The 18,711-nt window shown below is 44.3% G+C and overlaps 1 protein-coding gene across 4 annotated transcripts; it reads right to left on the reverse strand.

The window, feature by feature from the left end:
* Window positions 1-1,793: 1,793 nt before the first annotated feature.
* Window positions 1,794-17,342, reverse strand: SMARCE1 (SWI/SNF related, matrix associated, actin dependent regulator of chromatin, subfamily e, member 1). Of its 4 annotated transcripts, none has more exons than XM_058041703.1 (11): window positions 17,258-17,342; window positions 16,471-16,521; window positions 15,919-15,962; window positions 12,901-13,005; window positions 10,595-10,675; window positions 9,356-9,487; window positions 7,687-7,858; window positions 5,888-6,060; window positions 4,796-4,897; window positions 4,060-4,270; window positions 1,794-3,334 (listed from the first exon to the last, which is right to left on the reverse strand). In XM_058041703.1, exons 2-11 carry the CDS (start codon window positions 16,475-16,477, stop codon window positions 3,126-3,128), a joined length of 1,236 nt encoding a protein of 411 aa, XP_057897686.1. In that variant the 5' UTR covers window positions 16,478-16,521; window positions 17,258-17,342; the 3' UTR covers window positions 1,794-3,125. The 4 variants fall into 4 exon arrangements, with proteins under 4 accessions (XP_057897686.1, XP_057897685.1, XP_057897687.1 ...); XM_058041702.1 differs by having other exon boundaries at window positions 1,794-3,337; XM_058041704.1 differs by lacking the exon at window positions 12,901-13,005 and having other exon boundaries at window positions 1,794-3,337.
* Window positions 17,343-18,711: the final 1,369 nt, after the last annotated feature.

The raw sequence follows: 18,711 nt of genomic DNA on the forward strand, positions 1-18,711 counted from the left end.
GGGGCTCTGGACCTGCTCCCCCCAAGCCTCCCAAGGTCAGGGTCAGGCTCTCTGCTCTCTGCTGCAGCACAAGGCTCTGAACAGGCTCTGCTTCCCTGACACACGAGCTGCCCCTTTGTGCCAGGGTTTGGATTTGCTTTGATATTTTATTCCTGTAAAGCTCCTTTAATCTGTTTTATTTCTTTCTGTCACCAGCATAATCCTCTCTTGCGAGCAGTGTCTGCAGCTCGTTTGGCTCCAGGCAGAGCAACTTGGCAAGACTTGTCCAGGTTATACACAGGTGATTTCTTACCATTTTTTAAAAAACCCCAACCTTGTTTGTTTCTCTGTCAGTCTGTTTTTCTTCTCTGAAAGGTCAGCTACTGCACAAACATGAGGCTTCTTTCTTTCTGGGAAGCCAAGCTCAGTCCTGTGTGTAGGTGAGGGGTTTGGAAGGGATTTGGGTGCATGAAGCTCTCAGAGGCCTGGGCTCTCAGCTCATTTTACCAGGTGAATCATTTCTGAACAACCTCACAAGGTGCCTGGTTCATATTTTAACATCTAAATCCCTTTCAAAACTTACCCTTTGGGCCTGCTTTTTGCTATGTACCCATTACTGTACCAGCTTTGTAGGTTATAAGGTTTTTGGGGTGATAAAATCTAATAATTACATAAATGCAAAAAAAGAAACCCAACAAACCCCCAAACCAACAAAAAAACTTTGAGATCAGTTCTTTTTTTAACCCAGGCTTCTTAATAACTTTTACTGAGTGTGTTTTTGTGGTGAGATAAAAGCATGTTTTTGACAACAACCCAACAGAGACAAGAACCTTTGCCTGCAGAGCAAACCAGAAGTGATGTCAGAGGTCACAATGCCTGAGTCAGACTTGAAAACCCCTGGTTTTTCTTGAAGAGAAAAACAAACCAAAGAAAACAACTCCCTCGCATGATGCAAAGCTTGGATTTGCCTTTTTGCTTCGGTCTCCCCTGGGGGTGTGAGGGACTCAGCAGCTCTCAACACCCCACGGGGGATGGCTGCACCTCAGAGCCCCAGCCTGCACCCACCTCCTGGCAGACAGGGCACAAGGAAACAGAGCAGCTCCAGCAGCAAAGCATGAGGACTCTTCCTCATGGGAGGAAGGGTTCCTAGCCCTGCTGGGGACCTGCAGGTGGCCACAGGTTCCATCAAGAACATCCCAGTGAGGACCTGTAGAACACAGGTCCTGGTGCCAAAACTAAAACACCAAAAGTTCCAGGCTGCTCTGAGGAAGGGCTGCTGCAGGAGCCAGGTATTTCCCAAGGCCTGTCCCTCTCCTTGGCTGGTCCCTGATGCTCCTGTCCCTTGTAGGCACCTCTGCCAGGCCCCACGGGGCTGGTCAGTGCTCCAGCACTGCCCATGGGCATTCCTTCACGTTCTCATGTGCTTGGACAAGTTATTTCACTCGTGAAGACAACACCCACTCCTTCACGTCCACACCCTGAGCTGCACACACCCGTCTTTGCCAATAATTAGTTATTTACATACACCTTGAGAATTTGGAGCAGATGAAAAGCATCCCCGGCCTACAGAAGCCAGGGCTGCTGCAGATAAAAGCTGTTGCACAACAAGGGTTTGCAGCAGCTCAGGTGTGGAACCCCACCTGGGCCCCACAGGGCTGGGGGAGGGAGGGGGGCTCCAGTCCAGCAAGCAGCTGGTTCTTTGTAAGGAATAAAAGCTTGTGTGCTTATTTTCCTCTGGCTTGAGATGGAGAACAGCTGATGAAAGATCTGAACCAAACACTGGCACTACCTTAAAAGACAAGAACAGACCACTGTGAGTTTAAAAAAAAAACCAAACATGTTGGATTTTATTCTTTTTTAGACCATTAAAAAAAAAAGATTTAAAAAACACCATCTGATAGACCCACTGCTCTGCAAATACACATCAGTTCATTGAAAGATTATGTGTTCCCTCAGTTGTTAAGTCAAGAAGTGGCCCATGGCTGTTGCCACAATTCAGTGTATTTATCTGTGGGGTTTTGCTTATATAGGGCAAATTATGGCCTTTTCAGTACATTTGTAGAGTCTCCAGAGGTTCTGAAAGCTCATGACAAGCAAAACTACTATTTTTTACCATTTGTGCCATATCAGTGACTGTCTGCTCAGAGAACATGTGCGTGTCTAAACACTCTCCTGCTCTGTTCTGTGCCAGGTCTCTGGCTGAGGCCACACCAGGGTCTCTTGGTAGCAAATAAAGGAGGTAATTGGGAAAGAAAAGCAAAGGCTTGTTGAAAAGAATCCTGCACCACAGAAAAAAAAATCCCTCATGATGTGTCATTTCCTGCAAGACTACACTGAGCCCTTTGGAACTGGATCTCCTGACATGCCACACACAGACCATGAGCAAGTTTCCACCACAGCAGAGAGATACTCTAGATAAACAAGTTACACCAAAAACCCCCAAAACCCCAGACTTTCAGACTCACTCTGGAGCTGTTCCTGAGGACTGAGAGTTTTCTTTAAAAGCATGGACTGGGTAGGCTGCAGCAGAAATTGCCCTTGCTGACAGGCAGAGCAGTAGCTGTGGGACACAGGGGACTTTTGGAGTTGTTAGGGAAGGAGAGGCTCCAGGGGACGCCCTGGAGAGACATAAAGTCTTTGCTCCATAGTAAGAAAAAATCTGAATGTTTTGGTTACAGTCCAGCCTCTCCAGAAAGCCAGTGCCCCTGCCAGGAGCAGGTCCCTCATGCAGTCAGGCCAGGACAGCAGCACAGGTGAGACACCTGTGCCACAAAGGGGCAGGAAGGGCCTTAGGGGAAAAGTGCCAGAGTGTCCATGGCACCAGAAGAAAGGGAAAAGGCCTGATTTCTCACAGAAACCAAAACCAGTGGTTTCTACTCTTTCTAGGGAAGAAATACAAATGATACAAGGACCTCTCCACACTGTAACAGCTGTGTTTAGACACATGAGGCTTCTCTTCTGCCTGCTGCAGGACACCCTGTACCTCTCCAGGCCCCTTCACCCTGCTATGCTGATAACCTGGAGTGTCACTAAGCCCTGGCATCCTTTGAGACACGTGACAGAGGCAGGGAAGGTACAACAGCCGCAGAGCACGCTCTGAAATCAAACAGTACTTCATTACAGAGACACAGGAACTGAGTCACTGATTATTCTTTCTTCTCTGCCTCCTCGGTGATGGGGTCTGCGGGCGGCTCCTCCACGGTGGCGCTGTTGCTCTCCGAGCCCGTGTTGCTGTCGCTGGTTCCCTCCTCAGCTGTGCTGTCCACCCCTTCCTGCCCGCTCTCCTTGTCCTCTGGGGTGGAGGTTCCTTCTTCACCGTTCTGCTGGTTGTCTGTGCTCTCTTCTGGGTGAGGCTCTTCTGGAAAAAAATGTATTTCTAAGTGTCATTTACATGTCAATATTTATTTAGATTGTGCAATTAGGATTTAGGAAGAAACAGAAGCTGTAACAAATCCGAGTATTCCATAGCAGTCACCTAGAACATGCAGGGACAGGCACAACTCAGGGATCTTTCAGTGCTGAGGACATATATGGTCCTGCCACACATCCTGATGTCGGCCACAGCTGTCTGACCTCAGAATTCCAGCCACAAGAAAGCCATGCTCCTTGTTAAAGCAGAAGCACTGGAATTCAAACTCCTTGGCCCCTCTTTCCCTTATGCTCCTGCTGTTGCAGCAGTGACTCACTGATGCAATAGTCATTGGGACTCCTGGATCCAGCAGCATTTCTTACTGCCACTGTCCAGAGCAGAAAGCAGCTGGAAAATTTGCCTGAGAGCTGCATAGGAAGCCCTGCTGTTGCATCATTCTGGCTGGACACTGACACTGGGACAAGGAAACACTCCCAGCTGCTCCCAGTTAAGCAGTCTAACCTCAGGTTTACTAATTTTTCCCCGGGTACATCACACACAAAGCATGACACGGGGCTTTGTGGGATCTTATCTTCTCCTCTCTTAAAAACAAGTAATTTAATGAGAAGCAAGCAAATGCCTATGTTCACCAAGATGCAGTGAACTCCTCTCCTCAGAGACCCTTTAATGCTGATCCTTGGAGGATTCTGCAGATGTTCAGGTGCAGTTACCTGTCTCCATTGGAGTGCTCTCCTCTTCTTTCTTCTCCTCCCCCTTGCTGGCTGCCTGCTCCTCCTCAGCTGCCAGGCTGTTCTGACTGCGCTCAGCTTGCTCAGCTGCTTCCTTTTCCCTTTCCTCCTGTCTCTTGCGAGCCTGTTCCTCAGCTTGAGCAATTTCAGCTGCAATTTTTTCCATATCCACTTCCACCTTCAAACTGCATAACTAGCAATTAAAAACAAAGCAAAACAAAGGAAAACTTTAGCTCTTTTACTACTGCAGATACCCTGAGAAATAAATAATCAGTAAACCCCAATGATGACTTCAATATTTCTACACATTGCACAGAAGTTTTGATTTTACAAAGTTTATACTGGAAGTATCTAGGGAGGGAGATACAGGCATATTAAGAAAAAAAAAAAAAAGGGGAGAGGGAATAAATAAACAAACTAAAACTTGTTATTTGAGTGCAGCCAAGGAGAGCAGTGTGCCCTCCACAGTGGCTTCAGGGCCTCCTTCCTCCAGCTGCTCTGAGTGAATTCACCCAGCCCAGCCTGGAGGCACTTCTAAACTGTACTGGCCCTAAAGGTCACTGAAGGAGCAGGAAATCATTCTGTGCTTTTTACCACCCACACCAGGGCACTGCCCCAGCAGCTGGGCAATTGCTCAGAACTGAACAGAGAACTGAAGCACTTGTACCACTGTGGAACCAGCAGCTTCCTCAGAGTAAGTGAGAAAAATGAGCTGTACCCTTTTAAGCTCGTTGTTGAAAGAGTCTGTGCTTTCCAAAAACTTCCTCTTCTTTTCCTGGTGACGCTCCTCAATTTGCAGCAGCTCAGCTTCGAGCTTACGCTGGAAGTGAAACAAAAGCAAGAACCTCACTGTGCAGTCACCTAAAAACTGGGCAGAGGTACAGCTAAGCATACAAATTTTCATATGGGTTTATTTTTAAATACTGGTCTAATATGTAAACATCCTTCTGCCTGCCTCTGATACCCATTAGCTCAGAAGTTCATAGTGAAAAGTAGGAACAGTAGGTGGGTCTGCGCAGCAGTTCAAGCACATTGTAAATGAAACACTGTGCACCTGAGGTGAAGCTTCCAGCATCAAATCTGCACATTTTCTTTCCTATTCTGCCCCCCTAGGTCTGTGTATACATATCCCACAGGTCTGTATATACACAGCTCACAGGTATAGACACACACCCCACATCAATTGCAGTCTCTAACACAGAAAGACCACAATTCACAGGAAAGAAGGACAACCATCCCCTCCACCCTCTAAATCTCCTGTAATTAAAAAAACCCCAACAAATCTCTACCTAATTCTGGTTTTGCTTCACCCCCACACACACTGACCATGCTGAAAGGGTTCTTTTGGTAACATGAGTGTTTGGAAAACACAGGCATGTGACCTATGCTGGGTCAAACATGCAGGTGTGACTGCACCATATATTTTGTATAAATTTAACTTACAGTGAAAAACATTAGAATAGGGACAATTTACTTCAAAAAAAGAATCATTACAAACAAGATGAGTCTTCAGGTACCCAAAATCAGTACTTATTAACCAGCAGACTTTAAAAACTGCATACAGGGGGTTGTGTGTAATTATGAAGAACTATGGAACTAACTCTTAGGACAAAACACAAAGAACAAAACAGCACAGAAGGTGAGGTCTCATGTTCTGTAGCTCCCAAGAAATCCCAGGGATTAGCTCCTGGAGCACACAGAACATTGACACCCAGCAAGAACAGTCATGTAGGTGATTGAATGATCCAAAGAGTTGGAGTCCAGCCCAACCCCACCACGTTTTAGCTGCATCTCCATCCTTTCTTTTTACCTGATGAACCATCAAGGACTGAACCTGGCGTTTCAGGACTTGCATTCTGGCTGTGGTGACCACGGAGCGGACGTCGGGCACCACGCTCTCGCTCAGGATCTCGCTGATGAGCCGGTGGTTCCTCTGGAACCGAGCCGTGGCCGTGTGCTTCATGGAGAACCCATCATCGTAATCTGCAACAGGAGTTGGAGGGGAAACTGCTTTGATCCCACAAAATGAGAGCTGAGCCCAATGTAGCCACATTATCCACTCTGTATCCACATTATCACTCACAAAAACTAAAATATGAGCCCTAACAGCAGCAGTTGTCATGTCACAAAGTTCACAGTAACACACACAGAGCATCAGGGAATTTCAAAACGAGACAAAGTGTGGCCAGGGCAGCATTCACCTGGCACAGCTCTAACAGCTAATTTCACATGCATTTCCCACAGCTGAAATTGGGACTGACCTAGTTATTCACTCTGTTGCTTTCCACACTTCCACAGTAAGAGGGACTATTAATACACCAAATAAAAGACCCATTCCTGATTAATCATGTTTCCAGAACAAAATGCCACCAGGATAGTGACTCCTCTATAAATAACCTTTGTAGCACAGATCAAAACTACTTATTTGTTAAAATACTGAGGACTGAAAGCATGAAGCAGTGAGACACATTTACTCATCACTGAAACTTCAGTCATGTATTAAAAGAATTTGATTATTTATTAGTAAGTGCATCTCTCTAAAGAGAAACCAGGTAAACAACAAGTATGAATTATCTCCCAGAACAATGCCACATTGAAAAGTCCAGAGGTCTAATTTTGCTTTACATTAAGTACTCTTACTGGAGATGACTATCCCAGCTATTCACAGAAATCTTAAGAAGCTGAAGACCATGCCAGGAGATATTACCGAAGAAGAGAACTAGTTAAATTAAAGTTTATTTCCAAGTGTATATTGTATCTCATTTAGGTATCTGATTAAACAAAGCAAAAAAAGAGGTAATGGCTGGTTATGCCCAAGTCTACTTTGCACTGGTGGCACAGAACAGAATCTCAAGTCCCCAGGTTCCAGTTATTCCGGCATGAAACGTATTTACATAAATGTTGCAATTACCTCACACGGGGGAAAGTGCTGTTTGCTATGAGATTTATCTCAGGGGTGTGCTTTCACAAGGGGGAAGGAAAAAAAAGGGTGTAACTGAGCACATTTTTCACCCTCAGGTTTCAACAAGTATTTGGTGATGCATTTAAAAGCAGCCATGAGGTGTGCGAGGCTGACTTTTCCCACTGGGTGGGGTGCATTTCCTTGCAGTCAAATAAACTTTCAGAATTTTCTCATCAACTTGTCAGCAGCAAGGGCACCTCACTCACCAAACAATCTCAAATGACAGTTGTTGAACACATTCAAAGTTCAGGTGCTCTTAATCACACCAGAACTCTGCCTGTCAGATTTATGTGCTTCTGGTAATAAAGCACAACATTCCATCCAAGCCGGATTAAATCAGGCACCTAAGCCTTTTCTAAAGCATGTGCTAAAGCCATTATGGAGCAGTAAGCAGACTGATCTGGTTTGAACTATTGAGCATTACTTCACACTTAATTAAGAAGGGTTGGAATAACTTTTGCCACGGGTGCCACCTTACTTTTGGGAACCAAGTCAGCTGTACAGAATAAAAAGTGGTAATGAGAATTGGCATGAAAGCACCAAAGCAGAAACGAAGCCACGTGAAGCGCTGCAGAAAGTGAACACAGGTGCTTTTCTGTATCTCCATGCCATGGGTGTCCCACTGGGAGTGCAAACCAGCTCCTTACCATCGGGATCCTCCGCGGGCTGGATGCTCATGTAGGGCTCCCCCTTCTCCATGCGCGACTGCCGCTGCCGGCTCTCCTCTTCCAGCGCCGCCTCGGCGCGGCTCTTGGCGTTGATGTAGGCCAGGTAGGCAGGGGAGTTGTGGTAGGCCTTCATGGACTCGTTGTACTCGATCTGCAAGGTGACCAACACGGTTTGATTGCACCACTGGGTGATTCCCACCCGGCCACAACTGCGCTCTGTGTAACGCACAGCGCGGTTACACAGACAAAGCTGAATCTGCATCGTCTGGCTGAGATACAAATGATCAGATTCTCTCAGTCCTTCTTTTTTACAAATTAGAACCTCTATAGTCATTTGTGTTTTAAAAACACAGCTGGTTCTTAGGTCCTTTTGATATTATGATAGCTTTGTTTTCTGAGATTTCAAATTCAAACACCTCAGAACATTTAAGATCAAGTTCTGGTAAGATGAAATATTCACAAAATATTCTTAGTAATTCTCTGGAATTCTAACTAAATCTGTGGTTCTGATTTCTTCTCTTTCCTTATGCCAGTATGTCATGAACCACTTTCCAAAATCATTTAAGATTTGTTCATTCTTTGACCCATCCCTGTTCTGGGATGGCACAGAAAGCTGCAGCCAGACTCCTGTCTCCTCCTGGCAGCAGGACAGCACCACTATTTTCACTTTCTTTGAAATACCTTTTCACTTTGAATTGCTTTCTTTAATCTCATTCTTAAGATTTCGTACAGTGATTTGAGATACTTCTAATAAAAAAAATAGATATAATCTATGATATTGATAAAGGTACCTAAAACGCTTGTAAATGATCAGGACCAGGATCCTTCTGCCTTGGCACAACAGAAACCAGCTGGCCCCTGCCCCAAGGAGCTTACAATCTAAACATCATTACCAAGGTAAAAATAGAATTCCTGGATTATTTTTTTTCTCAGCTAAGAGCACTGAGTTTTGCAGTACTTCTCTATTGCCCTGGAATAAAACCAGCTGAGATTTGACCAGGTAGCCAGAGCCTCAGGTGCCTGCCAGGTGTAAGCACAACACATCAGCTGGACAATTCTCCCTTTGTACCTGAGAATCACAACAACAGTCTTGTACAGGTGCTCAACACTTACCAACCTAGACACAAGGCAGCTGTCATCTCTTGTCATTAAGATCAATAAAACCAAAACAAAAGCACAAGAAAACCCTACAAGTGGTAGCATTTTCTATTAAGAAACAAAACATTAATGCCACAGCGTGGAGTTCCACCAGGAAAACCAAACCCCACGTGACTGGAAGTCTCTTAGGAACATGTTCATGACAACAGCAGTAGTTGCAGAGCACCAGTTTTGAAAGAGGATTTTGGTGTTGAGACAATCTTTTCAATACTGATGTTGTACAATCAAATCCATTCATTACACAGTTAAAATCGACACTCAATTATAAATACTTCATTTTGAATTAGGTCTAAAAACTGACCAGTCACAGTTGATGCACAGTTATTTAAAAAAATCTAAGAGACGTGTCAGGACAAACTTCCATTTAAGTTACATACAGGGCTCTCGTGAATGCCTCAAACACCCCTGCATGGGGAAGATGAATTTTTCTTCTCAGACCAGTTCCTAGAAGAATCAGCTGTAATAAACATCCCAGATTTCTTCCATTTACCTTTTCAGCTTCATATTCATTCAAATACTCTTGCTTCTCTTCATCAGTGAGATCTCGCCACATTCCTCCAATAATCTTGCCAATTTCCCATAACTTCAAATCAGGATTGGACGCCTTCACTTGGTCCCAGACCTTAACAGAAACAGCTGGAGCTTTACTAATGATATCTAAATACTTCCAAATTAAACATTTTATATTGTCATCTCAGTGTTCTTTCTGGAATCACCATGAAAAACAGGATAAAGTTAGGAATGAGTCTGGCTAAACTATCTGGATTATTTTCTGGGGCAGGAAGTCAGTAGGAAGCCAGCTACTGAACCAGGCAATTGCTGAGTGGCTTTGGTCTCATGGGAATATTGCCTTTAACCCTCTCAATTCTCTTCTTAAATGAACATCGCTGCATCTCGGGGAAAAAAATGCTACTGAGTAAACACATCCAGCAGTAGATTATGACAAAGAGACTGAGCTTTTCAGATCAGAATGTAACATTTCACAATATTTCAGTCTTGCTGATCAATCTGAGTTCCAACAAGTTCTGACTCCACCAAAAAGGTTCCTAACTTTATAGGGAAAAAAAAGGAGAGCTGCCAGTGTAATTTCTTGCTGCGCCACTTGACTTTTTTTTTTTTTTTTTTGTGTGTGTGTTGATGTTTTTTGGCCTAAGACAGACATGCTGGTAAAGATACTTTACCAGAAGTGGAAGAAATTCCTTCTGGCTCACCTGCTTCAGCCAGGCTGCCATGCCCTCCCCATGCCCCATCAGATTCCAGACTCCACAAGAGTCTCTCTCCTACTTTCTGTCAAACAGTTCACAGAATAGCGAAGCAAACGTTGCCACGGGCTAGGGTGGTGAAGGAGAACATGCAAAGTCCACTCATTGCTACTCTTCAGTCCAGCTACAGCACTGCACCAAGCCCAGAAAACGCAAGGAATACTTCCTTTATATAAAAAAGTTCTGTCAGTAAGTCACAGGAACTTCTGAATGTGGCGGGGTGGATCCTTGTCAGCAGACAGTGGTAGGAATTAGCATTTTAGCAATTTTCCCCCCAGAAATTGGCAACTGTGTGACCAGACTACTGCTGCCTTTGTTCTGCAGGGCAGACTCTGTACTTTACATCCCCTTAAGAGAGCGCAGGCTGTTAGGAGTCAACGTTTAGAAGCTGAAACTAAGATCATAGCAATTAATTGTTAGCACAAACGAACACTGACTTTATTACTGATGGACACTGTAATACCCACCTTCCGGCTGTACCTCATGTAGGGCATCAGGGGCTTGTCTGGGGGTTTGGGGGGCTTTGGAATGGTAATACCAGAGGAAGCCTATAAAAGAACCGGATAAATCCATTCGTTAATGGGATCGCTGAACAGTTTCTACACGCACTCGTTTTGGAAAACACTTGTGCATTCACACACCCCCACCAAGAGAAGCAAACATCACCAGAAAAATTACCCAGGCTGTAAATGAACAAGCACTAGCTAGAGTTGGTCCTCAGAGGAATAATTTCCAATGTAAGTTTGTCCTTTCCTCTGTAAGTTTACAGAGCAGTAGCTAGATAAATCCTCAAAAGGGCTCCGTGTTCTTAAAACTGAACTACATAGCTTAGGAACTGACAAGGAAACACTAAGCCCAGCAGGTTGTTTTTTTTTCACTTCTGATGACTAACTTATTATCTGGTTTGACAAATTTAATGTGGCTATTGTACAGGTTTAAAAAGATATGAAGAAAGGTTAAAAACATTAAGTTAAAGACATTATCCAATAATTTTAGTTATTATTTTTCTGTAAAATTTGTCAGTGGTAATTTGGAGCCAATTAACAGACTCTTTATGAAAAGAAAACAATTCTATGCAGCTATAAGGTAAATATGTGCTCTAATTGTAGCCAAGCTCTAATGAATTGTCCCAATTAGCCTGGAACATGCTCCTGTGCTCTGTCTTCCTTTGGCTTATTCTGCCAGACACAAAGCTGGCACCACACAAAAGGCTGCAGAGCTTTAATGCTGCTGGGTCTCCTTGCATCCCTTCAAGCCACAGAACATCTGACAGGGCTTGCTCCTTAAGCAGTGCAATGACATCACAGCCCCTGTCAACTGCAGGGTCTGAAACCCTCCACTCTTCCAGCACTTCCACATGCCAGGAGTTTTATTAAGTGGGAGTATTTACATGAAAATATAAAGCAGGTTCAAGATCTTTCAGGGCTGTGGCCTGTAGATCAATACTTGGGTGTAGCCCAGAAGGCTCAGTTCAATACTGTTTTCCTCCTGATAGTTTCTTTTTTTTTTTTTGTTTGTTTGTTTGCTGAATTTATGGAGCTCTATGAACAATGCATACAGAACTGTGTATAAATAATGTGCATGAGGTATATGCATCACCAAAATGTATACATAGATACACATACAGATGGGTTGGAAAAACATTAACGGAAACTGTTTAATGCTTTTAAATTAAGAGGGGTTTAAAGACACCATCCATATACTGGGATATGCATGGCAGAGCAGGCTGTGTATGCTTGTGACATACAGAAACAATGGAAGTTCTCACACAAAACCTGACTTAGTCTTGTATAAAGAAAGTATCCATTTGAACAGTCAATTCCAGCTTGTAGGGGAAGATCCTTTCTGTAAATGCTTTAAAAAATTGGATGAACTTCATTTGAAAGAAGGTTTATATGAGAGGCATAAAAAAGACTACACTTTCAAAAAGCACCACGTATTTGGTCCTTGAGAAATCTTTGTATCACCTTCCAAACTGATCAGAAGTTTTGAGGTACAAAGTTCTACATGGAGAAACCTTAAAGTTGTGAGATATTTAAGAAAGTATCAGGGATTTACTCTGTTTCTGTTGTGTCAAGAGTGTTATATTTCCACTGTCTATTTTTGTTTCCTAACTGCATACAATGCTAGGACTTGATTCATGTTTGAAAGAAGCTGTCACCTCCCTCATCACTTGTCTCCATCTCACTTTGTTTACTCCATGAAAAATGAATGTAACATCCATTTCCCACACACTGACACATATATGAGCTGAAGCTATTTTATTATCAACATCACACTTTTGTTGAAAAAATAATGACTGAACTTGGGACTGTGCAGTAATTACTAGACTAAGACTAGAAAGAAAAATAAAGGGCTGTACCTCTTGCATGGCTCAACAGAATGATGCAATGACTATCAACGATCTCCAGCTTGCAAAATGTTCTTCCTTATTTTTGTACCAATGAACCTCAGCAAAAAGAGCAGTTCCCTCCCTCCAAAAATTCATACCCAGCTACAGAAGCTTTTCCTATGCATGCAGTGGTCACTGAAGACCAAAGTCTGTCTTTTTGGATGTCTGCATCATATACCATTACCAGTTGAGTAAAAACCCATTTTCCTGCAAAAGGTTTCAGAGTGAAGGGGAAGGGGAGGAAAGTGAGGAATAAGAAGTTGGTTTTGGTTTTTTTAATAAAGAAGTGGCAGCAGCCAAGACTCCGAAGAACCTAACCCTAAAGCCATTTCTGGTCAGCTCCTGGTGTTTGCTGGAGGATGTAATAGTTGATTCTCCTACCGTGACCCGGCTGTTGGTGCCCGGGTTCCCTCCCAGCCTGTAGTTGTTGTAGGCCAGATGGCTGTATGGATTGTATCCCACAAACCCTGGGGTGCTGGGCATTTGCTGATGGAAACAAATGAGACAAAAACACGAATGAGAAATGAGCTCAAACGAGGAGAACACAGAAATGAAAATGAACTGCAATATGGCATGCAAAAGCAACCAGAATTCAAACAAGCAATGAGGTGTAGCAGTTGGTGTCTTCCCAACACACACAACTTACTCCAGTATAAACCTAGTAAGGAAACAGGACTTTTAAGCAAATGTGTCACTACAAATTTCTGTCTGAAAATTGGTGATTTTATTTCTATTAACTGTGGAACTCATTTGAACAAGTACTCTGTAAATTCAGGTCATGGCTAATGAGAGTTTTCCAACATAAGCCACCAAGGAATTCAGAAGACTCTTGTCTCCCAAGGGTGAAAGTTGGGCAACACAGCACCCAGTGATGGGGCAGAAATCCCCTGTACCCACGTTTATGACACCAATGAAAATCTCTGCCTGCTTTTCTTCCCAGAATTCTGCCTTCCCAACAAATAGAGCAGGGGAGGAAATCTCTCAAAGCACCATTTGTGCTCCACTGCCAGTGGCTGAAGACAATTCCCAGAGACATCTCTCTGTTATGAGGCAGGCTGTAGACTGACAGAGCTGAGGAACTCTACATCTGCAGTAGGACCTGTAAGTTAAAAACTTTAAACTAGTCTGAACAGATCACCAAATCCAAGATAATTCAGAAATTATTCAATACATCTTCATTCATTCATGAAAGTGGATTGATTTGTTCTCACCTCAGTCACGCAGAAAAAAAAAAAAATCTTGTTTCTTTTCATTCCCTTCTCACTTAGCAATAGCAATGGACATTCAAGTTTCATCAGGTTACCTGAATTCCCCTCCTCAAATAAATTTCTTTTTTCCATTATCCCCCTCTTTTCCAGTCAGATGGAAAAAAGATCAACTATTTTGTTGGAAAAAAGATCAGCTATTTAATGGTAATTGTGATTAGGTCCTGACTGTGGTGGTTCCATGATTCCATGAGTTCACAAGAGCCTGGAGTGTTTCTGGACATTTAAATGTCATTCCCACAGTGTCCCACTCTCCAGCAGCCCTAATAAACATTCCAAGAAGTCTTTCAGGGATTCACTGACTGGACTTGCTCCAGATTACAATTATACAAATTTGACAAGTAGGTTCAGGACTCTTAAGAACCAAAGTATGACACGTACAAACGCTGAACAGAAGCGTTTTAGAAGCTGACTAAAGTAACTAGGAAGGTTTCAAGTCAATGCAGACACACTGCAGGAGTTTATTTCTAAACACACAAATGCAGAGGAAAATTATCCTTTAACAGTGAGTCTTCAACAGAGGTTTTATTGCCAAGCTTTTTAACTCAGTCCCAGCAGCTGATGTGCTCATCTGTATGCCTGGGCTCATGACATACACATTCACTACTTCATAAGGCACTGTTTTAGTACAGTTTTTTGTATTACCAGAACAACAGGCTTTGAATATGTTGACTACACCTCTTCAATAAAACCAGGTGACAATTGTAATCTCCGTCTGCTTAATTCTTTATTTCTGCAAGACAGGATTTAAATGTTACCAGGAACTACCTTGCATCACATGGAGGATTTTTATTTCAGGTACAGTACTGCAGTTTTGAGAATTACTGGGATTTTGTTGACTGCAGCACCTGGAACTGGCTGTGGAAGAACAAGCAAGGTTATTTGGCTACTTTGTGACTCGCATTAACAGAGCACAGACCATCACGTGAAGGACTGTATAAAACATAATACAAAATAAAAGATGCTTGTAAAACAGGAAATGCATGTCACTGGTTGCAGTCCTGGCATGTGCTTCATGTATCCTTCTGAAGGACTGTACCACATCAACATGAGCCATTAAACATCTGTATCCATGCTATAGCCCAAAGGAACCACATGGGTATGCACAGCTCTCGATGCAGGAATCCAGGGGTCAGGATCCATCATGTTCCTTCTAATAGATCTAGTTTGCTGTGTGCAAAATGAAAACTCTGAGCAAACTATGAAAATCAAGTTTATTTATGTAAACTTATAAAAACATAACTTGTATTTATGTATTATGTAATTGTTAAGCCTCTTCCTGTAAAGTATGGCACAAAAAATTGGAAGGATCACATTCCTTCCAACTCCCATCCTGCAGAGATCAAGGACACACTACTGGGTAAGTTTTCCAATTCACTTTGGTGAAAAAATTTCACTAGAGCATCTTTGCTCAATCTTCTGTACAAAGGATTTGTCCTAAAACCCAAACTATCCATAAATGTGACCAAAGATGTACATTTACTTTCAAACAGTTCCTGCCCCCAGCACACTGGTACTGCAGCACCTTTGTACATCCAGGAATGTCACTGGGCAGGATTCAAAGCTCTGTTCATGTTTTCCTCAGTGTCAGGGCACGCCACTTTACTAGAAAGTAAAATATTTCCCAAGCCCTAGACTCCCAAAATACCAGTGATTTCAAGGAATGCAAGAGTGGCATCAGGAGTGTTTCATTATTTTGACCCAATATAACAGCATGTTTCATAATCCTGCATTCCACTCAAATGCAAAGAAAAAAAAAGCAGCTGAGTACAACTGAGATGTGGAAAAATGCACTGTCTGCCCATGATTTGGGCACAGGCTGAGCAGGACATTTTATAATCAAATATATCAGTTGATTTTAACTACTCCAGTACTGCTGCAACCCACTGGGAGTCATTTGAGACAAGTGGCTGCTCACAGAAAATTCAGTGTCTGCCAGATCCAGCCTTAAAGGCAAAATAAGTTTATTCAGACTCTCTTTCCCAAACTTCTCAAATAAGAATTATATTAATTTTAACAATTCATATGACATTAATATTGTGTTTCCCATATAGGAAGGTGATGCAACTCTGTAATTATTGTTCTGGGAAGTTACTAAAGGCTCTGTGTTAATGAGAAAAATCACTATACTTACGGTTGCAGGAGCTGGGGTAGGAGGTGGGGCATAGGATGGCCTTTCTGTTAAGATAGAAATGTAAGCACATTTTTTTTTCTTGAAAATCTGAATGAATTCTTAAGGCATCTGCTATGGCAAATATTTTTAAATGATTTTACAAAACCAAGAAAATTCTACTCTGACAGACTTTGTGTTTTGTCACTGAACAGCAAAAAGCAACACTAGAAAAAGGAAAGAAAGAGAAATTGAAATCTCCCCATTACTCTTGTCCCAGGCTTTTATTCAAGCACAAGATTGAAAATAAAATTCATTTATATGCACACCAATTACATGGAGAGAAAGCAAAAATGCAGTCCAACAGGATTCAGAAGCTGTGATATGTGGATTTCCTACAAAAACAATATGCCAGGAATCAGCCACAGCAGGATTTAAGGCCAAGAGTTTAGTCACTACACTTGCTAATTTCTTTTAATGCCAGGAATAATGGCATCATCTCACAAACAGATTCTGTGGAACCAGATCTGTAAAACATCAAAGGTAAAGAAAGAAAAATATTTTAAAAAAACTTACTTGACATTTTGACAGTCAAATTTTCAGCCACCTGACATTATATTTGTACTTCTGCAAGACAAAAGAAGATCACGCTAGTAAGTGTTGTGCCTTTCCCCCATCAGATATTCGAAGCTTCGACTGTTAATCAATACCAGTGATTATCAAAGTTTGTCAATTCTGGAATACAGACAAAAGCATTTCAGAAACCAACGTGTTATCTCTTTGAAAAATTAATGGATTTTCCAAGGAATCTGGCCTTAAATAGCTGTGCAAGAGCACACAGGTTTAGGTCACGTTCATATGAACGGGTCTAAATAAATATATTTTATCCTGTGAGGAATAAAAAGAACATATCCCATTATTTTACACGCATTGTTTCAGAAATCTGCTATTAATACATAAATGACCCAATGATGCATTACCTTTACAGGGTACATTAAACAACTACCGAGCCCCATAGCTATGATCTGACAGGCAAGGCTTAACCTTTTAGCACCGAACTCGGCAGCGCGTCACACAGCGCTGTAACAAAGTGGATTTTCGGTGTTTTTCTTCAAATCACACCACGGCAGCCGCAATCTCCTTCAGAATCCCCACTAACGCCGTGCTCCGGGCTCGCACACGGGGCTGGCTCGGGGAGATCGAGCGGAGCCTGAGCGGGCCCAAGGCGGCCACCGGGGGTTCCCTCGGCCCCACCGCTCCCTCCCCGGTCCCGAGGGCCCTCCCGAGCCCCGCAGCGCTGCCGGAGAGAGGCCGGGACCGTCCCGAGTCCCCCAGTCAGCCCCGCCGGGCCCCCCGGACTCACCCGCTCGGCGCGGCCGCGCTCCCTTTGTTCCCACAGGCCGGGGCGGCGGCGACGGCGCCTGCGCACTCCGCTCCGCACTTTCGACACGCCGGCCCCGGCCCGCCGGTGACTCCCTGCTCACTATGGAGGGGGTCTGCTCGGCTACCCCGCGCCCCACCGAGGGGCCAGGGCCGTTCCCGCACCCTCCGGGACAGCGACGATTCCAGGGGCCGTGGCGAATCTGCGGGATGCAACGCGAGCGCCGCGCGAGGGGCGGCCCCGCCCGCCACGGAGGCGCTGGCTCGCGGGGTGTCACAGGGGCTACCGAGGCTCCCAAAACCGCGCTCATCCCCTTCCCCCGCGCTGGGAACCCCGGTCACGGTGCCCCGAGTGCTGGCTGCCGGTGGCGAATCTGCCGCGCAGAACAGGCGCGCAGGGAGGGCCTGCGGACGCTTCGTGGCCGCTCTGCGCTTTAGCGCCTTTCCTCCCCTCACGGGCTGCGCGCGGCCCCTCAGGGGCGTTTGGCGCCTTTTTCCCCTCACGGGCTGCGCGCGGCCCCTCAGGGGCGTTTGGCGCCTTTTTCCCCTCACGGGCTGCGCGCGGCCCCTGAAGCGCCTCAGTCCCCGGGCTGCTGTGAGGCCACGGAAAACGCTGCGGGGTCGTGTCCGAGCCCGAATATTATCCCATAAAAAGCAGCGATGGAGTCCGGTGAACCGTCCGTCAGTGCTGCCGAGTCCTGGTCTGTTCAGAGTGTGGTGCCGAAAGGGCTCTTTGGGATGGCAGCGCTTGCAGAGGCGGTTGAGTGGAGCAGGATGAGCTCTGAGGGCAGCGGGAAGGTGCCGGTGTGTGGAGAATGTCAGAGGAAGGGGATGGCGTTAGAGACGGCTGTGAAGGCAGCCAGATGGACCCCGGGTAATAAATATGATAATATATGATAATTGTTAACTAAATCAGCCTGACCAACTCAAAAAACACTCTGCTGCGAAATCAGACAGGATTATAAATTACCCAGTAGGCCGGGAGCAGTGGAACTGTCCACAATTCTTTGCAGAAATCAGCAAAGTTATCACACATAGGTAAAACCCTCAGAAATACCAAACCAAGGTGAAAGGTGTGGCTCTGAGGATGTGAGGAGGATGGCGAGTTCCAGACGTCAGCTTTCAGCTTTAAGAGCCTTTTACACTGCAAATTATCAAGGTGACTGAATTAAATATGAAAACTTTGTCAGTGAAACTTGAAATAGAAAGTTTCATGTTGAGTGTTTGACGTTGAAATTGAAATGCTCTCCCGTGGCCAATAGGATGTATTTCTAGAATTCATGAGGGAGAATTTGGGTGGATCTGAAGGAAAGCCAAGGGGGATGGTACCGGCCTAACCAAAAAGGATGGTAGAAGGTGAAAAGAAGAAAAAGTAACTGAACATGAGTTGCTGCAAGTTGGGTCCATTTTTCTTAATGCCTGCAGTCCCACAGGCTC

The sequence above is a fragment of the Melospiza georgiana genome, chromosome 28 (genome assembly GCF_028018845.1).
Source record: "Melospiza georgiana isolate bMelGeo1 chromosome 28, bMelGeo1.pri, whole genome shotgun sequence".
NCBI lineage: Eukaryota > Metazoa > Chordata > Aves > Passeriformes > Passerellidae > Melospiza > Melospiza georgiana.